Consider the following 22852-nt stretch of genomic DNA (forward strand, 5'->3'; position numbering starts at 1 on the left):
CACCAACCCCAGGGCCCAGAGCATAGGAAGCCAACTGAAAAGTGCCCAGACCTTCTGTGGAAGAAGCTTACTTTCCTACCATAAAGCATTGGTCTGTGGTGCAGACTTAATTTAACTCACGTCCAGGGGCCTCCCGAAATGCACCAGACTGTACTCTTCCTCTGCCTAGCTCCAAATCACTAGTATCTCCTAGAAAGGAGCTTGTACCATTCTATGATGCCCTGATATTTGTTGCTGGCACCCAGGAGATACCTCCAGATTGCTTGGATCTGGTGGCTAACAGATCTTATACTTGTGGGTTCCACAGGACTATAACAAAGGGAGAAAGAGTTTTTAACAGGCTACCATCCCAAGGGCACAGCAGAGAGGCACGGTCTGAGATGCCCATCTTTCCTCGAGAAGTCTATTAGATTTATCTTCATGGCTGTGGCCTGAGGCTCAGAGTTCTAATTAAACACAAACCTAAGCATTGAATGTAATCTTCTCCAAAGCCCTTAGAATTTAGGTGATATCTTCACGCTCTCCCTCTGCAGTGCTCCAGAGCGCCAGTATCGCCAAGACAGGAGCCGGTACAAAGGTCTGGCTCCCCAGTTTTTGTGTTGTGGTACCAGATTTACTCACTGACACCCAAGGGATGTTCTTTGATCACTTAGCTTTGGTGGCCACTGAAGTTTGTGATCATGGATCCCATGAGACTGTAGCAAATGGAGAGACAATTGTGGCCATCTACCACCCACATGGCACAGTGCAGATGCAGACTGAAATACAACCTCACTCCTTCTGTGAAAGAAGCTTATTACCTTGTCCTGAAGCTTTGGACTGAGGGGCAGGCTTCTGGTTTGCCACACATCTAGAAGTCTGCTAAGTGCTCCCAAGGGACCAAGACCAGGGGACACCATCTGTGTGCTCTCCCTCTGCCTTGCTCCTGCTCACCAATATCTGTACCCTCCTCTGGGCCCCAATTTCTATGGCTGCAAGTCCAGGGGATACGTCTAGATTCCTGGGCTTTGGTGGCCAGTGGGGCTTATGTTCATGGGTCCCACAGGACTATAACAAAGGGAGAAAGCATTTTTAACTAGCTACCTACCCCAGAACACAGTAGAGACAAGAGACTGAGGAGTCATCTTACTGACAAAGAGACCTATTAGCCTATCTTTATAGCTGAGGCCTGAGGGGCAGGCTTCTAATTGAACACAAGTAAGGGCCCATGGTAATCTTCCCTCCAGAGACCTTCAAGGGCAGGTGCTATCTTCATGCTCTCCCTTTGCCAAGCTCAATAGCACTAGTATCTCCTGGACGGGAACTGGTGTCCTGGTTTGTACATCTGCTGCCCCAGTTTTTGTGGCTACTGCCCAGATATTACTGCTTGATTGTCTGGCTCTGGTTCCCAGTGGGGCTTATGTTCATGGTTTCAACAGGACAGAAGCAATGAAAGAAAGTGTTCTTAATTGGCTGTCACCCCACAGCTCAGCTCAGAGGGAGCAGACCGTAATGTCCATATTCCAGTCTTCCCTGAAAGAGGTATATTTGCATACTGTAAAAGCTGCTGCCTGAGGACCTGGCTTCCAATCAGCCTGAATCTAGGGGCTGACTGAGAGTTTCCTCTTTGGGACACTGATGGACTTTGACACACCCTCAACTACTGGGGACCACTAAAAGCAAATCACGAGGACTTGAGAGACAACCAAGAGCTGGGACAGAGTTGAACTATAAAATTCACCTTCTGGGGCTGGCCCCATGGACGAGTGGTTAAGTTCGCGTGCTCCGCTGCTGGCAGCCCACTGTTTCATTGGTTCGAATCCTGGGTGCGGACATGGCACTGCTCATCAACCCGCTGTGGCAGCGTCCCACATACCACAGCTAGAAGGACGCACAATGAAGAATATACAACTATGTACTGGGGGGAGCTTTGGGGAGAAAAAGGAAAAAGTAAAATCTTTTAAAAAAAAATCACCTTCTATGCAAGATCACACTTTCAAGACTGGAAAAAGTGGCTGTTTTCTCTAATGCACAGAAATCAGCACAGATAGTCAAGAAAAATGAAGAAACAAAAGAATATGTTCCAAATGAAAGAACAAGATAACACCTCAAAGAAGACCTTAATGAAGTGAAGATAAGCAACTTATCCATAAAAGAGTTCAAAATAATGCTCATAAAGATGCTGAGTTCAGGAGAACATAAGTCAGAATTTCCACAAAGAGAGACAAAATATAAGAAAGTACCAAATGCAAGTCACAGAGCCAAGAAATACAGTGAGTAAACTAAAAAATACAATATAAGAGTTCAACAGAAGGCTAGAAGAAACAGAAGAAAGAATCAGTGAAGTCAAAGTGGAGCTCACCCAATTAGAAAAGAAAAAAGAAAGAAAATCAGTGAAAATAACTAAAGGGACTTATGGGACAATATCAAGCAGACCAACATTCTCATTATAAGAGTTCCAGAAGGAGAAGAGAAAGAGAATGGGGCAGAAAACTTATTAGAAGAAATAATGGTTGAAAACTTCTTTATCCGAGGGAAGGAAACAGAATCCAGAGTCAGGAAGCAGAGAGATTCCCAAATAAGTTGAACCCAAAAAGAACCACACCAATACACATTATTCCTAAAATGCCAAAAGTTAATGACAAGGATTGAATCTAAAAGCAGCAAGAGAAGCACAACTTGTTCTGTACACATCTGTGTAGTCCATTAGACTATAAGCAGATTTTTCAGCAGAAACTTTGCAGGCCAGAAAAGAGGCACAACATATTCAAAGTGCTGAAGGAAAAAACCTGCCAACCAACAAGATTCTACATGGCAAAGCTGTCCGTCAGAATTGAAGGAGAAATAAAGAATTTTCCAGACAAGCAAAAGCTAAAGGAGATCATCTTTAAGCTGAAATGAGAGGCTTCTAATTAGTAACAGGGAAACATATGAAAGAATAAATCTCACTGGCAAAGGTAAATATAGAGTAAATTCTGAATAATCTAATGTTCTAAAGGTGGTGGCATAATCACTTATAAAGTCAGTACAAAGATTAAGAGAAAAATGTAGTAAAAATATAACTACAATAATTTCTTAAGAGATACACAAGATAAAAAGATGTAGGTTGTGACAACAAAAACATAAAAGTTGGGTGGGGGTGTGTGACAAAAGTGTAGAGTTTTAAAATTCAATCAGCCTTAAGTTGTTATCAAGTTAAAATAGACTGTAATAAATATAAGTTATTTTATGTAAGCCATATGGTAACCAAAAGCAAAATCTATATTAGATAAACAAAAGTTAAAGGGAAAGGAATCTAAGCATAGCACAACAGAAAATCATCAAATCACTAAGGGGGAAGAAGGAAAGAGAAGAAAAGAACAGAGGAATTACAAAGCAGCAGGTAAGAAATCAACAAAATGGCAATAAGTGCATACCTATCAATAATTTCTTTAAATGTAAATGGACTAATTTCTCCACTCAAATACATAGAGTGTCTAAATGGATAAAAATCAAGACCCATCTATATGCTGCCTACAAGACACTTCGAATCTAAAGATACACACAGACTGAAAGTGAAGGGATAGAAAAAGATATTCTATGCAGATGGAAACCAAAAGAAACATGAGGTAGCCATACTTACATCATACAAAATAGACTTTTAAAAAAAAGACTAGAATAAGAGACAAACAAAGGGCATTACAAAATGATAAAGGGGTCAATCCAACAACAGGATATAACATTCGTAAATATTTATGCACCCAAGATAGCAGCATTTAAATACATAAAGCAAATATTTACAGACCTAAAGGAAGAAACAGATAGCAATACAATAATTGTGGGAGACTTTGATACTCCACTTTCACCCCTGGATAGATCATCCAGACAGAAAATCAGTAAGAAAATATTGACTTTAAACAACATGTTAGACCAGATGGACTTAATAGATATGTACAGAACATTCCATCCAAAAGCAATGGAATACACATTCTTCTCAAGTGCACATGGAACAGTCTCCAGGATAAATCACAAAACAACGCATAATACATTTAAGAAGACTGAAATTATATCAAGTATCTTTTCCAACTGCAATGGCATGAAACTAGAAAACAATTACAAGAATAAAACTGGAAAATCCACAAATACATGGAGATGCTACTGAACAACCAATGTGTCAAAGAAAATAATCAAAAGAGAAATCAAACATACCTTAAGACAAATGAAAATGGAAATAAAACATACCAAAACTTATGGGATGCAGCAAAATCCATTCTATGAGGGATGTTCATGGTGATAAAAGCCTACATCAGGAAATAAAAAAATCTCAAATAAACAAACCAACTTTATTCCTCCAGGAACTAGAAAAAGAAGAGCAAACGAAGCCCAAAGTTAGTAGAAGGAAGGAAATAACAAAATGCAGAGTGGAAATAAATTTAATAGAGACAAAAAGACAATAGAAGAGATCAGTAAAACAAAGAGCTGGTGTTTTAAAAGATAAACAAAACTGACAAGTCTTTAACTGGATTCACCAAGAGTCAAACAAAGAAAATCAGAAATAAAAGGGAGGCATTACCACTGATACCACAGAAATAAAAAAGATCAGAAGAGACAACTATGAACAGTTATACTAACAAATGAGACAACTGGAATAAATGGATAAATTTCTAGAAACATACAACCTACCAAGACTGAATCATGAAGAAATAAAAAATCTGAATAGACTAATTACTAGTGAGGAGATTGAATCAGTAATCAAAAATCTCCCAAAAAAGAGTCCAAGACCGGACGTCTTCAATGGTCAATTATAGTAGATATTTAAAAAAGAACAAATGCCAATCCTTCTCAAACTCTTCAAAAAAATAGAAGAGGGAGGAATACTTCCAAACTCATTTTATGAGGCCAGTGGTACCCTGATTCCAAAACCAGACAAAGACACTTCAAGAAAAGAAAATGACAGGCCAATATTCCTGATGCATATAGATGCAAAAATCCTCAACAAAATATTAGCAAACCAAATTCATCAATATATTAAAAGGATCATACACCACGATCAAGTGAGATTTATTACAAGGATGCAAGGATGGTTTAACATTCGTAAGTCAATCAATGCACTATACCACATTAACAAGATAAATGATAAAAATGATACGGTCATCTCAACAGATGCAGAAAAAGCATTTGACAAAATTTAGCATGCACTTCACTCTCAACAACTAAGCATAGAGGCAATGTACCAAACATGATACAGGCAATATATGACAAACCCATAGCCAACATCACACACAACAGTGAAAAGCTGAAAGCTATTCCTCTAAGATAAGGAACAAGACAAGAGTGCCCATGCTTGCCACTTTTATTCAACATAGTACTGGAAGTCTGAGCTACAGCAATTAGGAATAAAAACAAACAAAATTATCCAGATTGGAGAGGAAGAACTAAAAATGTCACTATTTGCAGATGACATGATGTTATATTATAGAAAACACCAAAGACTCCACCAACAATCTATCTGAACTAATAAACGAAGTCAGTAAAGTTACAGGATACAAAATCATTACATAAAAATCTGTTGCATTTCTGTATATTAATAATGCATTATGAAAAAGAGAAATTAAGAAAACAATCTTATTTACAATTGAATCAAAAAGACTAAAATACCTAGGAATAAATCTAACCAAGGAGGTTAAAGACCTACACACTGAAAACTAAAAGACAATAATAAAATAAATTGAAGAAAGCACAAACAGAAAGATATTCAGTGCTCATGGATTGGAATAATTAATATTGTTAAAATTTCCATGCTATCCGAAGCAATCTGCAGAGTCATAGCAAGCCCTTTTAAAATTCCAACAGCATTTTTCACAGAAATAGAGAAAACAATCCTAAAATCTGTTTGGGACCACAAAAGACCCCAAAGAGTCAAAGCAATCTTAAGAAAGGAGAACAATCCTGCTTCTTGATTTCAAACTATATTTCAAAGCTATAGTAATCAAAACAGTGTGGTACTGGCATAAAAACAGACATATAGATCAATGAAACAGAATAGAGAGCCCAGAACACATATATGGACATACACATATATGGACAATTAATTAATGCCAAAGGAGCCAAGAATATATAGTAAGGAAAGAACAGTCTCTTCTATACATGGTATTGGGAAAGCTGGACTGCCATATGCAAAAGAAGGAATCTGGACCACTATCTTACACCATGCACAAAAACTAACTCAAAATGGATTAGAGATTTGAACCTAAGCCCTGAAACCAAGAAGAAACATAGAGTGTAAAGTCCATGACATGAGCCTTGGAGATGATTTTTTAATTTGACATCAAAAGCAAAGGCAACAAAAAGTAAAAACAAGCAAGTGGGAAAACTATATTAAACTAAAAAGTGTCTGCCCATCAAAGGAAACCATCAACAAATGAGAAGGCAAGCTACCAAATGGGAGAAAATATTTGTAAATCATATATCTGATAAGAGATTAATATCCAAAAGATATGAAGAACTCATGTAACTCAATTGCAAGAAACAAAAAAGAAAATCTAATCAGAAACTGGGCAGAGGATCTGAACAGACGTTTTTCCAAAGAAGCCATACAGATGGACAACACATACATGAAAAGATATTCAACATCATTAATCATCAGAGAAATGAAAATCAAAACCACAATGAGATATCACCTCACACCTGTTAGAATGGCTATCCTCAAACACAAGAGATAACAAGTGTTGGTGAGGATATGGGGAAAAGGGAAGCCTTGTGAACTGTGGTGGAAATGTAACTTGTAGCCACTGTGGAAAACAGTATGGAGGTTCCTCAAAAAATTAAAAATAGAACTACCATATGATCCAGCAATTTCACTTCTGGGTATTTATCCAAAGGAAATGAAGTTACTATCTTGAAGAGATATCTATCATCCCATGTTCATTACAGAATTATTTACAACAGCCAAGACGTGGAAGCCACCTACACGTCCATAGATAGATGAATGAATAAAGAAAATGTGGTATATGGATGTATGGATATATATATATATATATATATATACGCACACAATGGGATATTATTCAGCCATAACAAAGAAGGAAATCTTGCCATTTGTGACAACATTGATGGACCTTGAGGGCATTATGCTAAGCGAAATAAGGCAAAGACAGAAATACAAGTACTGTATGAGCTCACTTATATATGGAATCTAAAAAAAAAAAATAACTCATAGATACAGAGAACTGATTGGTGACTGCCGGTGGGGTGTGGGAGCAAAATGGGTGAAGGTGGTCAAATGATCCACACTTCCACTTATAAAATAATTAAGTCATGGAGACGTAATGCACAGCATGGTGACTGTAGTTTTATCACTGTATTGTATATTTGAAAGTTTCTATGAGGGTAGATCTTCAAAGTTCTCATCACAAGGGGAAAAAAGTATATAACTGTGTGTGTTAATATATGTTAGCTAGACTTCTTGTTGTGATCATTAAGCAATATATACAAATATCAAATCATTAGGTTGTATATCTGAAACCAATATAATGTTGTATGTCAAGTCTAACTAAATAAACATTTTCCTTATAGCCAATGAACATTGAAGTCTGTTTCTTACTGATAACAGCTTCTTCTTCATGAGTCTCATGCATCAAAAATCCATTTTGGACTTAGGCCTGGAATTAACATTGAGGCCATTGACCTATTATTTGTATCATTACATTTTTTGTTCATGGAATATCCAGCTTGAGTGGGTTCGCTTTTACAATAAACTGTGATATAGAGAAAAGGAATATATTTGTAGAGACAGAAAACACTTGAAAAAGGGCAGAGGAAATGTCCCCAGAAATAAAACTCTGTTGAATTGAGTGGCATTTTGTTCCGTGATGGCTTTAGAAAATTCCACAATGTCTTCAACACAGCTCCCTCCAAAAAGGGAAGCCTAATTCCTCTCCCCTTGAGTGTGCTGGACTCAGTGACTCACTTCTAAGGAGCAGGTATGGCTGAAGTGACAGTGTGTGACTAAGTCATAAATGGGATGGAGGCTTCCTTCTCTCTCTCTCTCTCCAATCACTGGCTCTGGTGAAAGTTAGCTGCCATTCAAGCAGCCTATGGAGACACCCATGTGATACGGAACTGAGGCTTCTACCAAAAGCCACGTGGGTGGGCTATCTTGGAAGCAGGTCCTCCAGCCCAGCCAAGCCCTCCAGTGACTGCAGCCCAGGCCGACATCTGGACTGCAACACAGGAGTCTGACTCAGAACTAGCCAGCTAAGCCATCCCAAATTGCTGACCCGTAGTAACTCTGAGATGATGCAGTTTTGTTACTTTAAGCCAATATGTTTTGGAATAAATTTGTAAAGCAAAAATAAATAACAAATAGACTAGGGGTTCAAAGACACTCGTCTTACCTGATGTTTTAGTTCAGATGTTAGAATTACATTAGTTAGAGAAATATATAATCACACATACACATGTACACATATATTTAATGTTTAATAGCAAAAAATTAAAAGAGTTTCTCATTTACAAAAATATGGTTTTTGGGGGCCGGCTCAGTGGCACAGTGGTTAAGTGCACACGTTCCACTTCGGCGGTCCAGGGTTCGCCAGTTCGGATCTCAGGTGCAGACATGGCAAGCCATGCTGTGGCAGGCATCCCACATATAAAGTAGAGGAAGATGGGCACAGATGTTAGCTCAGGGCCAGTCTTCCTCAGCCAAAAAGAGGAGGATTGGCGCAGATGTTAGCTCAGGGCTAATCTTCCTCAAAGAAATAAAAATAAAATTCATTAATTTCAAAAACTGTTTTTGATCTTACTTAGAATTGGCTACTTTGAAAAGCAAAGAATACATTTAATACCTCTGCTTTACTTACATGGTAAGGCAAATATTTGGAACTGTTGTGTCCCTATGTTTTTGTGTTTAAGAGAAAGTAATTTCAGAATTAAGAAGTAGGTCAAGATATGAATGGAACTTACAGATACATCTTGGAGAAGGTACCCAGCCTGAACTGGTGCATTTTGCAGTATTTCCTCGTGTTGCAGGATGAAAGCCATTTTTGCACTTGTATCTGATTTCCTGTTCAATTCTGTGTTCAGTTCTTTCAGGCGTGTAGACACCATTTGGAATATAAGGAGGATCACATGTTGTTTCTGAAAAGCAAAAGGATATGTGGATAAGGTAGAACTCCGCCCATTAAAATAATCAACTACATGAAAATAAAGTAGATGCTACCTTTTTTTTGTCTTTACCGCAGCACAAAGGGCATTAAAATGAGCACAGACTCGTATCCTTCCCCCATATCACGCATTTCCCTCGGCTATATCTCTCATCTGATTTATTTGTGCCTCCTGGACTCTTGAATCCTCTTTCTCCAAAGCCACCACATACATCATGATATTCCATGCACGGCAATGAATTCATGATGTATCACTTTGACTACTCTTCCCACTTCCTTCAACTTCCTTGGCTTCTGTAGTTTTCCTAAGGACTGCTTACAAATGTTCTGAGTCTCTTCCTTCCAGAAAGTTCGTAGGATTGCATATCCCTTCCCCTTTGAAGTGGACATGGTCATATGACTTGCATAGGACAAGGAAATGAATGTGGAAGTTTCCATCTAGGGAGGAAGTTTTAAAAGCCATTGTGTGAATTTTTATGGTCTCTTCCCCACAGCTGCAGTGATTAAGGAAGGACATGGAAAGATGATGTCTCCATCCATTGCTTCTTACAACGAACACAAGGAGCAGAATCCATTCAGACCTACATTGGACGTGAGCATGAATGGGAAATAAACCTTAGTTGATTAGGCTACTGAAGTTCTGGAATACGTTTTTCTTACTGTAATAGAACAACCGGGTCCAGGATGTGGAAAACCTTTATTGAAAAGATCAGATAAAAGATCTCTGTCACATCTACTCACTTCTGCCATTGTAACACTAAAGTAGCCATAAGTAATAGATAAACAAATGAGCATGGCTATATTCTAATAAAACTTCATTTACGGAAAAGAAAAAAAAAACCTGGCTGGATTTGACCTGTGGGCTCTAGCGTGCTATCAATTGACCTAGTCCATCCTAATTTATAAAGTTCTCTCTCAGTTCTTTCCATCAACTTTGCTATATCTCAGCAATGGATCAATTTGCAATGTTCCCTTTTTAACAAAATACCATGCCTTTTAACTATTGTCAAAATGTTACATAACCTCTTATATTGGTGCCATATTGTATTTTGCACTAAAACCTTGTAGAGGACATTCAGCATTGGCTGAAATCCATTCATTTGCCTGTAAATTACTTCCTTTTCCATTCCCAAAGTAAGTGACCCATAGTCTCCTCATTATCTTCAAGTCACCTAACACAATTAACCCTTCATAGATAATAAGTCCCTGCATTCACAGAAATCAATCGAGACTACCAGCTTTGGGTTCTCTAGATTTCTTTCTAATATTCCTTAAACTTTAGCTGTAGCTGTTCTGGACTTAAGCTTTTCCCTTAATCTTCGATGATAAGATGCTTTTTTAAAATTTCATGTTAAAACTAGCTTCTCAAGTCTGTCATTTTCACACGACTCTTGAACCACTGTTTATTCCTTGCTTCTCTCTCATTTTGTCAACCACTCTATCTTAAGTGGATACCCAATCTTCTCCAATTTTAAACTCCCTCTCAGAACCCTGGGTCCAAGTTCAGCTAATGTACTACATTTCTCCTCTCCTTCACAGCCCACATCCTTAAAACACCATCTTACAATTACTGTCTCCACTTTCCCACCTCCCTTTTACTCTTCAACCCACTACTATCTGAATTCTGACATCTAAATTGTGCTGGCACTGCTCTGACAAATGTCACCGTTGTCCTCCAATTTCCAAATCCAAAACTCTCTGTAGTCCACATATCACAGTGGCTGGTATATATTAGGGGCTCCTTAAATATTTGTTGAACTGAAGAGATAAAAAGATTCTGTGCTATTTGACACTGTTGGTCACTGATTCTTGAAGTTCACCAGTGCCTTATATTCCTATGGTATCCGTACCTTTGTCTGAACAGCCATATTTTATTTCACTTGTTTCACTTCTAGCTGCTCCTCTTCTGCTCTACTTAATTTTCAGGACCTGCCTGCTTCCAGGTCTCATCTCCTACAACGCTCCTGCTCACTCTCTGTACTTCCCACGTGATAGCCCTCTGTCCTGTCTTCACACAGGCCACGCTTATTCCCATCACCTGCACTTCATATTCCTGGTTTCTTGAATGACTCTCCTCTAGATCTTCATATCGGTTCTTAACACCATTTCAGAAATATCTTCCCCGGAGACCCTCTAGCTGTTGTCTGATTGGATATCTAGGCTTTACAGGTGGTTCTCCATGAGTATTTGTTCTGGATTCTGTTGTTTTCCTCTTCACATTCTCTGTGTGATTCAAGCCACATGATGAAAAGCTATCACTGTTATGCTAATCACCTCTTCAGTGTGATCCAAATCCAGCTGTCCAACTGAAGCTTCACACTGGACAGGTCCGTGTATACAATTCAAAGTCATATTCAACTTATTTATGTCAGACTAAATCATCCTCCACCCCTGTATAGATGCTTTTCCTCCTGTGTTCAACATTTTAATTTGTAACACAAGAACCCCACGACAGAAGCCTGGAAATTTACCCTACACTCCTTCCTCCCCATAGCTCTGATATTCAGTCAAACACCATATTCTAGAAAGTTGTAATTATGGCTTATATATCTCATCTTCTCCATACTGTACTTCCACCGTGTATGTTCAGGTCCTAGACGTATTGCAATAGTCTCTTAATTGGTCTTCAATTTATACACCATTCTGCCAGAACAAGCTTTAATATACCTCTATTGCTAACATGATAATATACTTATATTAGCAATGGTTATATTAGAAATAATATATGACTACCTACACACAAATTTTAAGTAAAATACATGTTCAGTGTTTGATGTTAATCGACACTAACCTCAAATGAGCCTTAAATGTGTTCATTTATTTTGTGTTGTTGTTTCTCCCTCACTTCAGTCTGTTGTACCTGTCATACTTTCATATACCCATTGCAGTCCAGTTTACATACCTTAGTTTTTACCTCATACTATGACTGAACTTAAAACCAATGTTTGAAGTCAAAAGCTATGAGATCTAGAAAACATCAGTTTTGCTAAGAGACCAGAAAAATAATATTGAGAGACTTCCGTTAAATTAATTAAGAGTAGAAGAACTCTGGTGATTATTTGCAAGCAGTGGACATAAATCCCTGGGTAAATTTTAATTCTATACTCTCATAATCTCCATTAAGATAAAAGATGGTATTAAAATATTGATAGGGCAGTTGGTTCTATTCAAAATAGAAATCTTTGACACTGTCCAAATGTGTGGGGCAACATTTTTTCTATTGTTGGAAACAATCATGAAGCATTTGAAATAAGAATAATTCAAAGTTAGCACTCTATGTTGTGAATCAGTAGAAAATTTGGTCTGTACAGGAAACGGATGGATTTGGATCAAAGGGGGCAGGTCTTGGTATTTTTAGTTATTCCTGTAAATCACTTATTGTCAGAGACTGTTCCTTATGGGATTCAGAGAACAGAGTTTTGACAAATCATCCTCAAATAAAACCCTTGACACATACAAATCATAGACCTGATGGAAGAAAATTTACGTATTTTATTGTAGATTATTTTATGTAAATTTTCTTTTGTTATTTAGCTCTAAGTTCTTTAAAGATTTGGAGAACACAAGATATATAGATTTGAAATTCATCACATACCAGCAGGTAGATCCTTCCATTGTACCAGGAAAATAAGAAGAATTTGTGATGTATTAGCTGAGGCACAGAGAGTGGAGTTCCTTTTAATAAGAGACGTCCCTACATCTAGTTAATGTAAAACACATTTCAACAGGATGAAGCATGTTGTACGAGACAGTCCATGCTTATTTAATTTGGGGTGAACCTCTCTGTATTTATAGTGATCTTCAGTAAACTATCTTGTGAAAGAAAGTGCCCAATCCCAGTGCATCCCAATTCTGACATCTCTCTGCCCAAAGAAAGCAGGACCCTCAAGCACACAGTCTTGAATTTCTACATTATGACTGAGAAAATGAAATAGAAATTCTAAAAGGAAGATGTTCTATAAATTTGGAAACTTTGGTGCATGTGTGAGTCTGTGAGTGTGTAAATAAGTCAAAGTTCAAGAGAAGTAAGCCTAGGCATTGTAGTAACACATATAAGAAAAACAGAGATTTCCCATTGTTAAAACAAATATGTGCTAAGCAAGAGTTTTAAGTAGATAGCTAAGTGACCTAGAAAATAAATAATTATATGATTCCCATGATACAGTCATGCTGTCCTGAGTCCTATTTCCAAGTAAAATTAAATTCTTGAAGTCTTACTTTGAATTAATTGAAACCTGCAATGACGGTTCATTCTGCTGTTTATGCTCAATACAAGACAAAGGGCCTGACATAAAAGAAGTTTTTTATAAGTTATATTTTGATGGTTGGATAGATAAACTAATCAATTATTTAAGAGAGGCTCTGGAAGTAAAACATATGGCAGAGGTTAATGCCAGAGGACTTGTGCACCCACTTCCTTTGCTTAGGACCCAAGGATGACATGTAGACAAACAGCCATACTCAACATACCATGAGCCCAAAATGGATTTAATGTGGGTTATCACTGTATTGTGTTTGTTAACCTCTTGTTAAAATATTTTCCTCACAGTGCCTGAAAGTGGAGGTCCCTCTGTTGTGTAGGAGGGTGTAATTTCCAAGAAGCTGCTTATGAACTCAATCAAAACATTTTTTGAAAAAATAGAATCTACTCAAAAACTGTCTAGTTTTTGTAAAAGAGGAACAGTAAAACAAAATTTATATGTGGAATTAAGAATCCTATGATTTAAAGTAGAGGGTTCTTGAGAGGTTAGCTCTCTTCTCCCCCCACAATATGACAGTATCAGTTAAAGTCACCCTTTTAGAAGGTCCCATGACCTCTGATTTCATGTATGATACATGGTCACTTGTTTCACTCACTGCAGCAGCCTTTATCAAAAACTAACTCCCCCACTTTCATAAATGTCTGCAAATATCTCAACATAGTTCTTACTTGGCTATAGATATATCTTCTTGCTATTCTTCCTATGATATGATTTCTTAAACTCCTCAACTATCTACATTCTCTCTTCCAGGCCAGAAGAGTTTGACACCACCTGTTTAAAATGAAGTAGTTAAGTAGAATATGATATTCCAGACATAAATTTTGGTGAGCATAGAACACGGTTGAGAAGAACTCTTTGGCTCTGTAGAACGTCCTTCCATTTTAAAGCCTAAAAGAGTTGGTTTCTTTCAGTGCCATCATCACTGTTGATTCATATTAGGCTACTGAAATCTCCATTTTCTTCCACTTATTCCATTGTCAACTGAGGGTTTCTTCATATGATATTAATATAAATTACTTTTTAAATGTAAATGCTGGCTCTAGAAGACCAATCTACTTGTTGATATGTGTATATACCTGGGAATTAGGAAGACTCTTACAGTCCTGGCTTTCATCTAAACTTGCTTTTTGCCTGGCACCATCTACTTAATGACCTTTGAATTTTTCTGCTCCTGTTTATGTCTATCTTCAGACTGACAGATTCATACCTATTGATCTCAAAATGGCCCTTGTATACATAAAATTTTAAGATGTATTGTCTTCATGGTAGTTATTACGTTTATATTGAAATCATTCATCTTCTTTATAAGTTATCTTCAGAGATATAGAATATCCATTTAAAATTTCAAGCATCTCTCAGGAAATTTCTAAATGGAGATTAAATTCCAAACTATTTGTTATATATTAAAGGACTGTGTCCAAGACACAATTATATAAAGACACAAATTTTGTTTTCTTTCAGAGGAATGATGTCAGCATCATGGCAGAGTGAGTTCTCACAGAAATCTTTCCCCTCCAATATACAACAACAACAAAAAGCCATAATCCGAGAAAGGACATCTAAACACAACACAAAAAATGTTGGAAAGACCCACACAGCCATACAATGGAGGGCAGAGAGACTGGAGCCCCCTTGGAAGAAGTGGAACAGGGTAAGAGAAATCTTCATTCCCTCCACTTAAGGACTGCCATCCAGGACCAGGGGAAGACTCTGAGAGCTTTATTAAAGTATAATTGAAATATAATAAACTGCATATATTTGAAATGACTGATTTAATGAGTTTTCACATACGAATCCATAAAGCCATCAACATATGAAAGATTATAAAGAAATCCATTGCTCTCAAAGTTACCCTTGTATTAAAAATAAGAAATCACCATACATTTTGAAGTGAGATTCTAGCTTTTCTTGTGATATATTTCCTAATGTGGATAATCTGTGGAACTCAGGAAACAGAGAAAACATAATTTGTTTTCCCCTCAGATGAATATGAGATAATTTTTCTGTAAAGTTATTCTCTATTATGATGTTAAAATACAGATTATTCCTACTAGCTGACTCATTTAAAAAAAGAGACACAGAAGTCAATAAGACATGGAGTTACATTTAAGACGGAAGCTGAGAGTTCACCGTTGTTTTCAACTTACCTTCTCCCTGAGCACAGGAAACCCAGAAGGTGAGAATGACATTGATTAGTAACAGCATGTTAGATATTCCCAACAGTATGTTAATACTAAATATTCCAGTTGTGATGTTTGGGGTTTTAAATCTGCGTCATCAGAAGTTATCAAGTGTGACTCCAAATTTAAGTGCACTCCCATGAAGCAAGTAAATTGAGGTCAGTTAGTAAATATCAAAGTTCAAAGAGCTGTGAAAAATTGTTCAATTCCTGTTGTTTCACAATAATTTCTTGAATTCATTCCCTGATATGTACTTTTGATACTGAACCTGAAGTGAGTTCGCTTATCCGTTGTGCAGCAAGCCAATCTCTGACACCAGGGGTACTGGAAGAAAGTAGGAATTTTATTTTTGCACAGCGGTGAGCAAGGAGAGAGGGCAGCTAAGGCTGAAATGCCAAACTCCCCAAAAGCTAAAAGCAAGGGTTTTTATTTGTGGTTTTATGTAGGGGAGAGGGAGCATACGGTCTTGCTGGTTGGAGCTTTCCCACCAGCTTGTATCTCTTTGTGGGGAGGAGATAGTGAATCTAGGTGCTTGCCCTTGGCAGTGTCTGTCTCCATGGAGGATAGTAGATTTTGGAGCCAGGAAGCCAGAGAGTAAGCAGAGAATGAGTGTTTTGGTTTTAACCCCATATATGCTGGGTTTAATGTGGGGGAACTGATATCAGGGTCGGTATCAATTCCCCCCTATTTTATGTCCATCCCTCAATCTTGAGGGATTTGGGATGGTGACTGATCTAGCTACTTCCTGCTGAAATGGGGTGTAGGTTCTTTCATCTCATTGAACCAGTCTTTTAATAAGGCAGTGATGCAGGTGGGCTCCCAGAGTTAGGGGTGTATCATGTAAGTAAGTAACCAGGTATTTAATAAGAAGTTTTTCTAGAGAAACAAAAAGAGAAAAACAAGGTTAATTGTTGGAGCAAATTATAAACTAGCTTTTGAGCCCAGGGGGCAGCCAATCAAGATTCCTCAAAGTCAGGGTTGAAACATCTTTTGCAGTTTGAAATGTCTCTGACGGCATCACTGGGCACTCAGGTAGCTTTTTGAGTGGCTTATACAGCAGTAGACATGAATCTTTCTTAAGTTTATATCAAGTTCTTTAGCTTCAATTTGCAAAGCTTCAAGAAAAAGGGCAGATATAGTTTCAATGTCTCCAAATGAAAATGATGGGGAAAAAAACCCCTGAAAATGTTAGTTTGGAGGTTTGTAGCCAGATATTTCAGGAGACTAAAAGAAGTCAGGATCCAGTCCAGTTAACAGATGTAACAAAAATCTTAAAGACAAATGATAAAACCAAAATCCAATATCCACAAATGTGTATTACAGTTTCTATTGAAACATAATTTGTTTCTCTAAAATCACCCTCAATTTCACTAGACATAGCTAAATTAAGGCTAATTGGTTTGCAAAATAACTCTAGTTTTAATAAATTTGGTATAATTATTTACATGAGTACAGCAAGACTAGTAATTGATCATATAAGCTCTTTTAAATCTGCTTTGCTGGAAACTTATAAGGAATCTCAGGTTGAACTTTAAAGGCCTCTCAAGGAAAGCCAAGCAAAGGACCTGTCATTAGACTTTTCCTGCAGTACCTACAGATTTGGGTGAATCCCTCTCTTTGTGAGGTTCCCCAAAATATTGAGGCTCCTTATGTCTGCCAGAGGGAGTGACATTCTTTGCTCAACTTTACCAGGTCACTGAACCCATAAGCAAGGTACCAGGCCAATATTTTCAAGTGGCTTTATTCCAGAATGTCAACTTTCATTCCTCAAAAGCTGTTTTGTTATATCCAAGCCCTTATGTTTTTTTTCAAATATGACGTTCCACTCAAAGCTTTGGTAATATAACCAGTGTTTCCAATTGTGTCCTGTTATAAGAAGAACAGAGGCTTATTGGACTTATGCAAATAACCATATTGCCACAAGAATAAGAATACTTACTCATCAGGAGTTTTTACATTTTGGAGGGCTCAGATAGGGAGAAAAAGATAAATGTTTCAATTTTGTTTACAAATTACTATAAGTCATAGTTCCTTAATAGAATAGAGAAAAAGGTTTTCTTAAATTTAGAAAAAACAAAACATCAAAAATCAACAATATCTCAATCAAAAAGTTATAAAAATTATAATCATCCCTATCAGTTTATTCTGTCTTGTGTAATTGGTTCTTGATCTTAATCTTCTATCAGCAGTTTGTGAAGTCATCAGTTTCTCTGTTAGAGTTCTGTAATTTTCACCCAGTTTAGTTTTACGATCTGAACGTTTATCAGAAGCTGTATTCTAGAGTAAGCATAAGAGCCTTTTCCATGAATTTCTCTGAAGATGAAATATATTTGCACAAACATCAAAGTAAAACAGCAACTGTTTGCAAATAACAAAACATTCAAAACTGGTAACTGACAAAGGCATTTGACCATCTCTGCGATGTACAATGTTTTAAGATAATAACCAGAATTATGGCTGACAATCAGAACAGATCAGAGTTTTAGATGATTTTTTAAATACTTATATCAATAACACTCATTTACATAATACCATTTAAGAAAGTTTATCATCACTTATTTGACAACGTTTTTCATGTAATTTAACATACAAACTAACCCTTATTAGTTTAGCATTTTTCTTATGGAAAGAGAGAAAATTTCTTTGAGAAGTCCAGGGGCCCTCTGAAAATCCCCAGAGAAAACTTCCCTCCTCCTCTAGGTCAAAAGAAAGCTTTTATTCGGGACTTGAATATGTTTTTTTTGAGGGGGGAAAGCTTGTCAAAAATATTAAAAGCTTTAAAACATTTGTTCAGATAGGAAACCAGGTTCACTGCAAAACCGTGTTCAGGTATCTATTCAAAGTGACAACAGAAACAATCAAGGGGAAACAGAGCTAAAACAGTTTTTTAAAAACCCTTTAATAATCTTTTTATCAAGAGCATATCAAAAGTTTAGGAAAATTATCCTTTTAAAAAAGAGGAGACCAAGTTTTAATTTTACACCAGTTTACTTTTAACATCAAAACTTCTCTACTTAATTGGATTTACTTTAATCTTAGCCAAGTTGACTATACCTAAAACTCTTTAGGGCTTTACTTTTACAAACCTTTGGTTACTTTCTTTACATTTAGAATTTGTCCCAGTACTTTAGGACAAATTTATTTTTCTTAACTCAAGAAACAAAAATATTTCCATTCTTTATATCTTTTTACTGAAAACATATATTTTACTTTCCTTGTAAACAGACATTTTAGAAATATGTTTTTTCATAGAAAATTTCTCAGTGTACATAAAACATGTTTATCAATAAAGCTAAGCACTTTTCAGTTTCTTTGATATAAGAAACCAAAGGCAGATAAATATATGCTTAGTAGTTAACTTTTAATATTTTATCTTATGTGGAAATGACCTGGATACCCAATAAACTGTTATTATTTAACTTAAGTTAGTAAAGCTATAAAGTTTGTTTTCAAAAAGATTTTTGGAAGCTGTTTCTTAAGTATGCAGACTATAAAACATAATTATTGTACTTAAAACTCTTACCCAGTTTTAAGAATTTCTCTTAAAAACTTCATGTGACATTACAGCAGTTAACTATCATCTTCAGTTGTTTTAAGTATATACATCATAATACATAGAATTATTGCTCAAAAATTTTTCCAAAAACTTTTATCTTTTTACATTTGTTTAGTTTACCTGTTCGTAACAATTTTATTTAGATCGTCTACAAAAACCCCATGAAACATTAAGCAAAATTAGCTATTATACTGAGTTATTAGTTTTGCTGATAAATTTTCTAACAGAGGTGACATGAGCTCATTTGACCAGCAAAACCAGGCTGTATGTTTGCACCATATCCAATGCAAATAAATCTGAGAAGATGTCTATTTTAAATCAAACCCAGGACACTTAAACAGGTTCTTATTTGCCAAAGACCATTTTATATCATGTTAAATAACTTTGTCTCTTAGAAGTTTTTGCATATTCATTAAAAACTGCATTCCATTATGAGAGATTTTGAATCCTCTTCCGAAACAGGTTCTCCAGAATGGACATTACAATTTCAAATTATCTTAAAAGTTTACTTATTTTTACTTGTTCAATTTTAGATCAGGAATTTTGGGGGAGTTGAAGCTTGCTGGGAAGCTCAGCAAGAGAGTAGACAAAAGCAGCAGATTTGGGTTCGGCTGCTGGCATGTTTAATTATGTTTTCTTAAACTGGTGGTAAAGTATTTCTAATTTTATTTAGAAGCCTCAAAAGATTAAGACAGGCTCCCCATTGTTGCAGCTGGCTTTTCCAATTGTATACATCAGTTTGGGTGAACTGAAATTGGTCCATTTAAGTATATCAATTTTTACAAAACTTTATCTTAGTTTTACTAACTCATACTTTTAATTATAACTTACATTAGAATTCCACTAACAAGTTTTTTAATTACAATATTGTGTAGGGGAAGCATTCCCAGTTAGACATAACATTTATTCCCAAAGCAGATATCCAGGGAAAGTTGACATAACCTCTTCATATAATATTAGCTTAAACACTTTAATCTTTATAGTCTTATTAACCTTAGTAGCCTAACTGTTGCCTCAAACCATTGTTGGTCAGGTTTCTCACTCTGATTTCTGCCTCCTGACCTTTTAAATTTTTCATACTAGGGTAAATAGAACAGGTTTGTCTGATGTCCTTTAATGTTGGAGAGCCAATGGCGGGGAGGGGGGGGTTCCTTTAGCCCATTCAACCTTAGGCAGTGTTTTATTAAAACGTTTGTTTTAACCTTATTTACACCTGTTCCATTTACCCTATTTTTCTTTCAATAACTAGCTAAAGATTTTTATCCCATTGGGGTGAGTCCTGTGACTCTTCCCTTTCTGATTTCTCTGTGTTAACTTGACATTTTCATTAGCATCTGTAGGACTACGAGAAGCCGAGACCCCAAGTTTGATTAAGTTCTTAAGACTAGTCATTATAGTTTCCTTTTAATTTGGTCTTTTCATAGGTACCAGTAAAACAGCTGTTTATCATAAGAGCTCTCTAAAAAGTTTTCCAACTTAAGGATCCATTGTTTGGCCTTTCTTTTCCTCCGGAGTCTAAAGAATATTGTGGCCACATGGTGTTACAAAAGAAAATCATCCCTCTTTAGACATTGGCTTATAGCTATAGGTCGACCATCAGCCAAAGTTTTTCCCAAGTGGCTCTTAGGTGGAATAGATGCAGCACCTCCCATGTTAACACTTTTAAAAGGAAAGACAGACAGACAACAGCAAACACCAAACAAGCACACTTTCCCAAAAACCCTCAGCCACAAACGGAAGCCAAAACAAAGACCAAAACCAAAACCAAAGTGCTTCCAGTCTCAGCTTAGTCCATGTCCTATACTCTGCAGGCGCCCAACAAATGAAGATCAGCCCCACAGATCTTCCCAAATGAGCAAGGACAAGGGACCTTGGTTGTGCACACCAGGGGGACTAACCAAAATGTGGTCGGAGCCTCGTGACTTCAAAACAAACAGAGCCCTGAGGGCTGCCAATTTATCCATTATTTCTGGCGGGTCCTGTTGGAAAAGGTTAACACAAAGACAAAGACAAAAACTACCAGCCACTTACAAGAGACGTCTTCCTAAGTCCTAAACCTGGTTTCTTCCACCACCAAAGCAAAAGCGCTGTGGGCCAACGACATCTGGTTAGCAGCCAGTTGCTTGAGGCTGTCCCTGAGACAAGGGGCTCAGGCAGCTGCAGGACAGCTTCCAAGAGAGGCCTTTAGCCAGAGGCTGGTGTGCCACAGGCGAGATGTCCACCTGGGACATTGTCCCATCTAGGGTGCCAAATTGATATGGAACCTGAAGTGAGTTCGCTTACAGGTTGGGCAGCAAGCCAATCTCTGACACCGGGGGTAGTGGAAGAAAGTAGGAATTTTATTATTGCACAGCGCTAAGCAAGGAGAGAGGGCAGCTAAGGCTGAAATCCCAAACTCCTCGAAAAGCTAAAAAGAAGGGATTTTTATTTGGAGTTTTAGGTAGGGGAGAGGGAGCATATGGCCTTGCTGGTTGGAGCTTTCCCACCAGCCTGTCTTTGGCCTTGAGACACTTGCAGAGAGGAGGGAGCCCGTCACCTTGCTGGTCAGCAGCTTTCCCACCAGCCTGTATCTCTTTGTGGGGAGGAGATAATCCAGGTACTTGTCCTTGACAGTGTCTGTCTCCATGGAGGATAGTGGATTCTGGAGCCAGGAAGCCAGAGAGTAAGCAGGGAATGAGTGTTTTGGTTTTAACCTCATATATGCTGGCTTTAATGTGGGGGAACTGATATCAGGGCCGGTATCACTTTTACAACTTCCTTTAAGAACAGTAATAAACTGGCTCCAAAAGCGATATAAAGCATTCTCACCATTCTCCTTACCCATACTGTTACAGGACCAAAGTGAACCCATTCCTTGCCTGTTTAATTAAACTGCACCACAAGTAGTTGTCACACAAAGCATAATTTTATTTTCAGCATGCTGCAAACAAAATGGAGACCATAAGGAATAATTTCACAAAGCTATGGCTCCCCAAACAAAGAGAGTGGGTGCCTTTTATTTTGCATAGGGAATGAATATGCAAGAGGGGAGTTTTGCTATTCCATGTAGCAGACACAGGCTGACGTGTGCAGTTCAGATACATGCATCCATACACATCACATGTTACGTTAATAGGACTTTAGCTTCTCCCAAGGCAGTGTGTCTAGTATTATAATGAAGCAAAGGTTACTTTTGTACACTTTTCCATTCTTCCGCACAGGCCATTCCTGCAGTGTGGTTTAAACTGGTCTGAGCTGGTTCAATTGGTGGGTAGCTGTTCATCTTTCTGAAAAACAACTTTGAGGAACTACTGAATGCTGAGGGCATTTGTTAAGCAGCTCTTTAAGCAACTTAAGCAGAAAGCAACCCTTTAAGTCTCTCTTTAAGCCTAAGTAACTCTTTAAGCAACTCAGGGCAGTTAGCTGGTGACAATACCACCAGGGGTTTACAATGACAAGACTCTTCGAAAACAGCAGTGTGGTGGTGAGTATACAAGAAGTGTCCCTGAGAGGTACGGCTGCTCCTCAGGGAGGGGCAGCAAACGAGTGGCCAATCCTAGCTTGTGGCTTCAAGGACTCTCTGTCCTGGGGCATGTCCCTCCTTCACCAGGAGAGGCATTACCTGTCAAGCTAGCTGATATATCTTGGGGAACAGGATTCATGAGAAAAAAAAAATTGGAAATGTGAGGAGCTCAACCAAAAGGCAAGAAAGGCCATGATCTGGACAATCAATACCACATGGAGCACAGTTAG

General features: G+C 37.5%; 1 protein-coding gene across 1 annotated transcript in view; it reads right to left on the reverse strand.

Moving 5' to 3' along the window:
- Window positions 1-15710, reverse strand: part of LOC100060815 (complement factor H) — a 185319-nt gene extending 169609 nt beyond the window's left edge. Inside the window, exons 1-2 of the mRNA XM_070255829.1 lie at window positions 15532-15710; window positions 8923-9096 (exon numbers count right to left, since the gene is read on the reverse strand). Coding sequence (XP_070111930.1) covers window positions 8923-9096; window positions 15532-15589 — 232 coding nt within the window. The 5' untranslated portion in view covers window positions 15590-15710. The remainder of the gene's footprint in view (window positions 1-8922; window positions 9097-15531) is intronic.
- Between the last annotated feature and the right edge of the window lie 7142 nt (window positions 15711-22852).

This window comes from Equus caballus, chromosome 30 (assembly GCF_041296265.1).
Source record: "Equus caballus isolate H_3958 breed thoroughbred chromosome 30, TB-T2T, whole genome shotgun sequence".
NCBI lineage: Eukaryota > Metazoa > Chordata > Mammalia > Perissodactyla > Equidae > Equus > Equus caballus.